The 8865-nt window shown below is 45.5% G+C and overlaps 2 protein-coding genes across 4 annotated transcripts in view; one reads left to right on the forward strand and one right to left on the reverse strand.

Annotated features, from left to right (window-relative positions):
* Nucleotides 1–1626, reverse strand: part of LOC118236207 (rap1 GTPase-activating protein 2-like) — an 82760-nt gene extending 81134 nt beyond the window's left edge. For all 3 annotated transcript variants that reach the window (XM_035434368.1, XM_035434367.1, XM_035434366.1), the window contains exon 1: nucleotides 1471–1626. In XM_035434368.1, the coding sequence (XP_035290259.1) occupies nucleotides 1471–1520 (50 nt within the window). In that variant the 5' untranslated portion in view covers nucleotides 1521–1626. The remainder of the gene's footprint in view (nucleotides 1–1470) is intronic.
* On the forward strand, nucleotides 404–7968 carry LOC118236211. Its single transcript, XM_035434383.1, has 7 exons — nucleotides 404–770; nucleotides 3056–3185; nucleotides 3597–3801; nucleotides 5469–5536; nucleotides 5651–5878; nucleotides 6323–6406; nucleotides 6667–7968. Exons 1-6 carry the CDS (start codon nucleotides 721–723, stop codon nucleotides 6377–6379), a joined length of 738 nt encoding a protein of 245 aa, XP_035290274.1. The 5' UTR covers nucleotides 404–720; the 3' UTR covers nucleotides 6380–6406; nucleotides 6667–7968.
* Nucleotides 7969–8865: the final 897 nt, after the last annotated feature.

The raw sequence follows: 8865 nt of genomic DNA on the forward strand, positions 1-8865 counted from the left end.
TCTCCTTGTTTTTTTGTGAGAGTTTATATAATAATAATAATAATAATAATAATAATAATAATAATAATAATAATAATAACTAATTATTTGCAGAAAGTAAATGCATAAGCAGAAACTGCTGCCTATTGAAAAGTTTCCTTGGGCTGCAGAAGAGTCAGGACAGTGAGAAAAAAGGAGGGGATGAATAGGTGCTGCAGTGCTCAATCTCTCTCTTGCTCTCTCTGTTTCTTTTTCTCTCTCACACACAATTTCCTTATCTGCGCCACCCAGACTCGTTTCTTATGTTTCCTGTCTGACTCAGCACTCACACACAAGATCACAACCACACATGCGTGGGCACACACACCTACACACACGCATGCGTAAACACACGCACACCCACACACACATCTACACACAAACACACACACACGCACGCACACAAACACACACATTTGCAAACACACACCTCCACGCGTGCAAGCACAAACAGATACTTGTACACCACTCAGTCTTAGAGCAAAAGCACTGCCAGGATGACTATTTAGCTATAAAAAAGATCTGATTTTGTTGGTGGCATTGATAGTGTTGTAAAATGTTATTTAGCTATGTCAGCGCAATGACTTCGACAGCCAGCTTCTTCACGTCAGCAGGAACAAACAAAAGTGTGGTGCATCAGGGCTACTGTTTGCCAGTAATGGCCCTCATCATTCATAAATCACGGGATAAAATGCAAGCCAAATGGATGAAAGACTCTTCCAGCAAGTTTATGAACCTATCAGCCTGGGGAGGTCAGTAGACGACAGAATATTTTACATTATGGTTGAGTTATGACTCTGAAGACCTCTGCACGACGCATGCTAAGAATATAACTGCAAGGCCAAGCAGGGCTGGAGGCAGATATCTTTCCATTGAAAAACAGGCAAAATGCATTCAAACTTTGAAATCGACCCTCCAAAGCACAGATGAATGGAAATGCACTATGCCAAAAACACAACAGCATGAAATTCATGGTGTGAGAAACAAGAGGAATTATCAGCACAGCAGTTCCATAATGCATGAGCAGATAAATGAAACAGAGCTAAAACTGCAATCAATCGCATAATCAGCAAGAAAGGAAAAAAACAGAATTTGTTAGATGGGCAAGCAGTGAATCTGTCGGAGTGTGTTTGCATGTTTGCACTACTGATGTAAGGTCAGAGTGTGTGTTTGCGTGTGTGTGTGTGTATATATACACATATGTGAATGTTGGTGGTGTGTGAATAGAAACATTTGGGACTGCAAGGCTGCATTCTTTCTCGCCTCTGTGGAGGGCTATCACTCCCATGCAACGCGAGTCAATATGAGCGAAAGATGTCTGTGCATGAGTGGAGTGGTGCACCACGGGCACTGATGGCAGGCCCGTCTGTGCGCGCGCGCGTGCACCGCCCTCTCCTCCCCGAGCCCCAGCCCCATCCCGCAGAGTCCCAGCGGCCTCCCGCGGACACTCACCACCTCACCAGCTCCCAGCGAGCCTTGGTGCGCTGCCGCCGCGATGCCATCCCCGCTCGCGTCCCGCGGTCCGAGTCTTCCTGCTGAACGGGAGTCGCTTCCCACAGGCGCTCCGAACCAAGAGGGATGGAGGGAGAGATAGAGAGAGAGATAGAGAAAAGGAGCCGGTGAGAGGAGAGAGAGAGAGAGAGAGAGGGAGTGGGAGGGAGTGGGAGGGGCAGGGGAGCTGCAAGCTGAAAAGCTGCAGAACGTTGGATGCTGGCACTCGGGACTCACCACAAAACAGGTCAAACCGCGGGTCAATCGCGATTGTGTTGCAGCATAAATTTCCCAGAAAAAGCTCACAGCGATCCATCTCGCACCTTCATGAAGCCTGTCGCATAATTATATGTTGACTGCTGCAGGGCTGCTGCTGCAAAAAATGTATGGGGGACACTGGTCCGTATGGTTACGTATGATAGAATTTTATATCCTTAACACAGAGTGTAACGTGCCTTAATATTGTGCTGTTTGTTTTCATTTCGTAAATTTTAACCGGTGTTATATTTACACCAGGCTTGCCAAAAGGAGCGGGCAGGCTGGGGGGGAGGGGGGGGGGGGATTGGGGATCGGTTTGCCAGACTGAAGTGACACCCTACACCCACCCCCCACTCCCCTGTCCACCCCCCGCCCCCGCCCCCCCCCCCCCCCCGCCCGCAGCTCTTACACTTTACAGCAAATCTGCTTGTGATCCATTCAGACGCGTTAAATATTAATCAGCCTCAGTTTCCGTTTCGTAGGAGGACAGTGAAAACAATAACACACACACACACACACACACACACAGACACTGACAGACGGCCGTTCGTCAGCATGGGGGATGCACCAACACAGGAGGACAGCCAAGCTTGCAGCTGCTGGTAAGGTCATTAAACTGATCCGAACTGGGGTTCTATGATAGTGTTGGGGATTTTCTAATTGGGTCGATCACGTTGCGACATTGCAGCGGTGACAGGCGAGCCTGTTTTGGCGTAATCGCCGGTGAGATTGCGTGATAACCTCACAGGACAGGGACTGCTGTAACCGAGCCCGGGCTCGGAGGCGGCCTGTGGAAACTGCCGCACCGCTTAGAGCCATTAAGGGGCAGGGAAGTGGAAAAACAGTCTGGATTAAGTTTGAGGCTTTCGCTTGTCCACAGGGAAGTCCACCATACTGCTTTTTCGGTGCAGTGGCTTTCTAATCCTCTCTTTGGTGAGGGAATGCCAGTCAGGTTAGGAGAGTGGAGATCATGTGTGCCTGTTGGGACTGCAGGACATACAGTACAGTAGCTGTGCATTTCTCCACCTATGCTGCACTCCAACTGTGCCCTCTTTTTCTGCTGTTTCTCTCACTACACAACACATGCTCACGCTCACATTCCCACATCGATACAAACATAAACACATGCACACACATGTGTATGCATACACATACACACACACACACTCAACACAAACAATCTCTCACATTTGTATATCCGAACACACGCCTACACATCACAAATGCACACATAATTACAATCCCTCTCTCTCAACTTACCCACACACACAAACCCACACACACGCAGTACTGAGGAGGCGGCCAGCTGCGCCCCGTGCGGATGTGACTGCGCACAGCTGCCCTGCGTTTGCCCAGGCGGTGAGGAGCTCCACCCATGGCAGCAAGCGGAGGAGCACGGAGCAGACCAGCACAGCCAGGTCAGAGCCAGAACCAGCAGCCTTTCTGCCAATCAGTCACCGCCAGGTCAGAGCCAATCACACCATGTTACTCTTCTCAACTGACCACTGTAAGAATCAATCACAACCCATTAATCATCTCAGCTGACAGTGCCTTATGTTATATCGGATGATCTTTTGGTGATGTAAGATGGTGCTCCCTTTACCTGCTCAATAGGCAAGCGCCAATGTTTTTAAATTGGGAACTGAAACATTTGGAACAGACCTTATACATTCAGAACAATGAAAGCAAGCTGCAGGCTAATTCAAACACTGCCATGGGTATACTGCCCCTGTCTTCACCCTTTTCTTCCAACACATCTTCTTCACCCTTCCTCTCTCTCCATTTCCCTCAACATTTATCTCCTTCTCTCTTCTCGTTCCCGCTCTCAGTCAGGGGAACGTGAGGCCTTGCCGCCATGTTCCGAGCTCCATCAGGAGCTCTCGCCAGACAGTCCGGCCGACCAGACAGAGAGAGTCTCAAACTGCGAGGAAGAGCCCCTACCGTTGCAGGACGGCCCTGACCACGCTGCGCCACCGCAGGGCGCCGCAAACCACACCCACCATCACAGCGCAGAAGCCCAACGCCGTCCGCAGAGTGAGCCTGCCGCCCTCCTGGGCCTCTCCTCACTCAACCATTCAGAGCCTCAGGGGGGGCAGAGTGAGCCTGCCGCCGGGCCGCCCTCCTGGGCCTCTCCTCACTCAACCATTCAGAGCCTCAGGGGGGGCAGAGTGAGCCTGCCGCCGGGCCGCCCTCCTGGGCCTCTCCTCACTCAACCATTCAGAGCCTCAGGGGGGGCAGAGTGAGCCTGCCGCCGGGCCGCCCTCCTGGGCCTCTCCTCACTCAACCATTCAGAGCCTCAGGGGGGGCAGAGTGAGCCTGCCGCCGGGCGGCCCTCCTGGGCCTCTCCTCACTCAACCATTCAGAGCCTCAGGGGGGGCAGAGTGAGCCTGCCGCCGGGCGGCCCTCCTGGGCCTCTCCTCACTCAACCATTCAGAGCCTCAGGGGGGGCAGAGTGAGCCTGCCGCCGGGCGGCCCTCCTGGGCCTCTCCTCACTCAACCATTCAGAGCCTCAGGGGGGGCAGAGTCCCCCCAGGTTGGGCTGATTCCTGATACAGGGAAAGGGAGACCAGCGCCTTGCTTGCGCGTGCGAGTTGGGCCACTTTTTACACAAACCTGCTGGTATTACTGTGTGCTAGCATTACTCCAGAGCAACGTCAGATGCTTTATTTGAAGGGGCTCAAATGAAGCATCTGACTCTACCACTGAATGGTCCAAGTGGATCTATCATCTGAAAATCCATTAAGAGGATGTGACCCCCATTCAATACATTTACAATTGACCGGGATCTAGAATCTCTTGTTGCTAATTAGAACCACCTATTTTTAATTGGGGAGTTCACCTTTGAGGGTTTTTAAAAAACTATATCGTTCATTGTTTTTGATTGGCCCAAAGTGTTTCTTTTTCAAGACCTGAATATGGTTGACACTTACTGCTGTACAGGGACTGGTATAGGGGAATTAAGGGTTGTGGCCTGTGTGCTTTTAATGAGATATCCCAAAACAGCTTGCTTCTGTAACATTATGTTTTCTGAAACAGAGGTTGTACATATAAACAGATTAATTTCATAGCCTTTATTCATAATTCTAAATATAAAATAGAATTTTTATATTGCGATGGTACTCCCTTCCTTCTCAATTCACAAGAGGCACAAGCTCTTCTCTCCCAGGGACCAGAGAGGCATGGTTTACATGTAGCTGGTCTGGCCAAGGTCTAGCCTGCCTGTTCATGCAGTTGCTTGTCTAATGTTACACAAGCTACCTACAAATTGAAACTGAAACCACCATTATGTCTGACTATGAAACAGAAGAGTGTTTCAGCTACATTGACAACTTCCCATTGCAGGACATATTTTCAATAGATAATAATAATAATAATAATAATAATAATAATAATAATAGAGGCATAAAATCACGTAAAAGTTGTTTTGACTTACTTGAAGTGTATTTTCTAGGTTTAGATCACAAACCCCTGAATAAAAATCATTGTAAAGCTGAAAGGTCATTGGATTCTACTGCAAATATCTGAAGTACCCTTCATAGCACACAAAAACTGAAATAAAATACTGTACTACCCCTTTAAGCAAAAGGAAGGGAATCTGGCTGTCTGGTTTGTTTATAAAATCTGTGCTGTCACACAAACCCACCATTATTACTGTGGACAGGAGCTTCACTTTGCCCTCTGTTTTTCTGTGCCTCTGGCAGGGCAGATTCCAGAGCCATGCTGGTACTGCATGAAGTCCCTGACCAGAGACACGCTAAAGAAACTCCAGGTAACTACACGGTCCTGCAGTCACCTGCCACAAAGACTCACTGTGGTCCCTGGCCTTTTTCCATTCGCCTTTTTGTCGTGGTTGCATAATTCCTCCTTCCTCTACCTGCTCCAGCTGGACTTTGAGTCCCTGAGACTGCCCCCTAAAGGAAAACGCTTCAGCTACCAGCAGGACCCCAGGCCTCACTTTGGAGTGGCCCACTCCGCCCGATCTACGCCTTTCCCCCTGTGGGGGTGTGAGGGGCCCCTGAGGAGGGAGAGGAGGCTGGAGGACGGGGATCAGATGAGCGCCTGTCCGCACTGTTACCTGGCGCTCCCACTGGACACTCTGCAGTGGCACGAGGTACGGCACAGGGAGAGACTGGAGCAGTGCGTGCTTTCACTAAGGGCACAGTGCCCCACTAGCGGCCCACTGCCAGCCCATCGGCATTTTGCTAATCGTCACTATGGCAGTCTGCTAGCGGACAGCTGAAACGAGGTAGCTTGGGTAAGAACTGGCTGTTAAGAGCCTGAGAAATAGTTGTTGAATGTCCCTGCCACCAGTGGACTGCTGTAGCAACTATTTGCAAAATGGCTGTGGGCTAAAATCTAGCATCAGTGGCAGTCTGAAAAAAGGCCCCTTCAACACCCACCCACAGCCCAATCCACACCCAGAACTGTTGTCCTTCTTGTCTTTTTTGTTAGTCATTTGTCAAATGTCTCAGATCTGACCTCACCAAACAGGGATTGAGCAGTTTGCTGTTCTCTCCCCCCATACGCTCATCACCCTCCTATTCTCTGTTTCCAGACCAAATGCCTAGTATTTGAAGGCCTGAAAACCTCTTGTGGTAAAGAAGCAAAGTGAATCAGCTGAAGCCATACAGATGAAATGGTGTGTATTTACTTTTGGTTTAGTATGAGTACATTACAGATAAACCCTTAAACTCTTGTAGTCACCAATTATCGTGAGGTCTGGTCCAAAATAAGGAACTTTTATTTTTTTAATAGGTTTTGCAAATTCACACATTACACAGTATGCAGTCCGGTCTAGTAGGTGCAGTGGTTATGCAAATACCTAAAAAAACATTAACTATATGACACAGAATGGTGAATTATAAATAATCATAAATATTTTAATTTGATCTCTTACAGGACAACAAACCAGACCAAATGGGTGAAGAGGAGCGACATTAACATACATGCAAACAAACCTCAGCAAAGAATACACCTGACTTTGAATATCTATCCATATCTTTAGGTCAACTCTGTATCCTTAATGCTGACAGTATCATTTCCCTTCCGGTGAAGCTAACACATTCCAAATTCTACAACCCGCCATAAGCTACTATTATACAGCATCAGTAACCATTACTAACCAAATCCTCCTGTAGCTAACCAAAATGGAAGGCAAAAGGAAATTGAGGGCTGGACATGTGGTTAGTCTATTATACAATATATAACTTCACCTTATCTATGCTGAGACAGGACAGAAGTGGCTATTAGAAATGAAAAGGTATTATACAAATATGGCGGTCTTTTTCAATCTGTGACTTTGTTATCCCTTGAAAGACATTGATTGATCCATCCATTAATCAGAAAGTTCAGTGTACCATGAACTCTAGTGAGATTAATACATTCAACACTGCAGACAACAAAGCCCGTCTTGTTCAATAATACAGTACTCAGGTCCTTTAAATTTCCTACATTATTTAATAACATTTTTTGATACTTGTAGTTTTGTTGTGTTTTAAAAACTACAACTACTTTGAAACACGAATATACAGTTGTAATATAGTTCCATTGTGCAATAGAATTTTGATTTTGGGATACTTTTTTCTCACTGTTGTAGTCACTTTTGAAAATAATATTACTGTAGGACATAACTTCTGAATGTTGGAATATTGTATACAAAAATTTCCTTACAAAATGGTTGGCATTATTTATTACATGGTTCAAGTTGTTATATTAGATTTTTTTTTTTTTTGCTAATAAATTGCAATTGGTATTAAAATATGTTTTTTTTTGTTTGTTTGTTTTTTTTACCACCATTACCTTAGATAGCCAAGGTTGGATACCTGCAGTTGCTATGGGTTTTTGGGCCACAACAGAACTCAGTACCATCTTAATACAGATTCTAAAAAGCTACCAGACATTTGTACAAATGTATCAACAGTAGCAGGTTCCTATTATTGCAGAAATGGCTGTGAGCCATTTAACCAGTGTTAATTCTGAAACTCCATTACAGTTCTCTGTCCTTAAGCGTTCCCTTTCTGTGGCAGCAATTACTCAATTATTCATGGTCATTTAATTGACTAAAATATCACATACAAGATACATAAACTAAATGCTACCAAGGCATTAAATTAATGATATTAGTAAGTGTCATAAAACCACACGAGTGTGGCTGTTTAACTAATAGTTTGCAAATTACCAACCAAACAGAGGTTCCTACAATCAATTAGAATAAGCTGAGGCAGAATGCTTATGATATAGTGCAGATTGGCTACTCCTTGGACTGATAGAAATGATAATTAATTTTTGACCAGTTGTACAGTTACTGCCCATTCAGAAATATATTCAGAAACATCATTAACTATGTCAGCTAACAGGAACAAAGTTGTAAAAGAATGAAATTAGCAGTACAAGTCAGTTAAAAATGAGGTCTCACAATGAGCACATTGATGTGGGTGTTTAATGCAACATGAGATCCAAATAGTGCCAGAATTGTCGGTGCATCAGCTGCAAAATAATTTACTTCGGCAATGCGAACAGTGCCAAAAATGATGGCAACATATGCCAGAAAATTGACAAACTGCATTGACAAAGAGAAACAGCGGTTGTAAGTTGCAAATTGCCAACAGGGACAGATGGACACTTAACAGGACAGTTGATCACTGCACAACTACGGACTTAAAAACGAGCAAAGAATTGAATCAACACCTCTGTGACCCAGTCTCAAGAAAACCTGTGTGTTGTGAACTTCACAAATCTGGTATTTATGGCAGGGCCACTATTCCTCCTTCATTTCCCAAAAAACCAGAGAATTTCCTTCTTGAAGAATGATCCAATATCCCACTACAGACAGTTCAAAACTATCATTCCAAGAAGGAACAAAGCTGTTCTGAAGGCAAAGGGTGACCCTACTCATTATAGTCTGTTACTTAGTTTGATATTCATATATTTGTTAGATGTTATTATTATTTTGTCCAACTGCTGGACATTATTAGTTACTTTTGGAAACAGCTACAGTTTTACAGGTGGAAACATTGCTTCTTCAGAAAATTTTACTATTTCACACCAACAGAGTCAAGAAAATGTTAGGATATTAATATAACCGGCATAACAAAAATG

The sequence above is a fragment of the Anguilla anguilla genome, chromosome 9, assembly GCF_013347855.1.
Source record: "Anguilla anguilla isolate fAngAng1 chromosome 9, fAngAng1.pri, whole genome shotgun sequence".
Taxonomy (NCBI): Eukaryota; Metazoa; Chordata; class Actinopteri; order Anguilliformes; family Anguillidae; genus Anguilla; species Anguilla anguilla.

What these genes read in the sequence shown, in the direction of transcription:
- LOC118236211 (XM_035434383.1), top strand. Translation starts at nt 721, where the DNA reads ATGGATGAAAGACTCTTCCAGCAAGTTTATGAACCTATCAGCCTGGGG. An exon ending in AGCCCAACGCCGTCCGCAGA is followed by an intron (nt 3,802 to 5,468) that starts GTGAGCCTGCCG and finishes TGCCTCTGGCAG; the next exon opens with GGCAGATTCCAGAGCCATGC. An exon ending in ACACGCTAAAGAAACTCCAG is followed by an intron (nt 5,537 to 5,650) that starts GTAACTACACGG and finishes TACCTGCTCCAG; the next exon opens with CTGGACTTTGAGTCCCTGAG.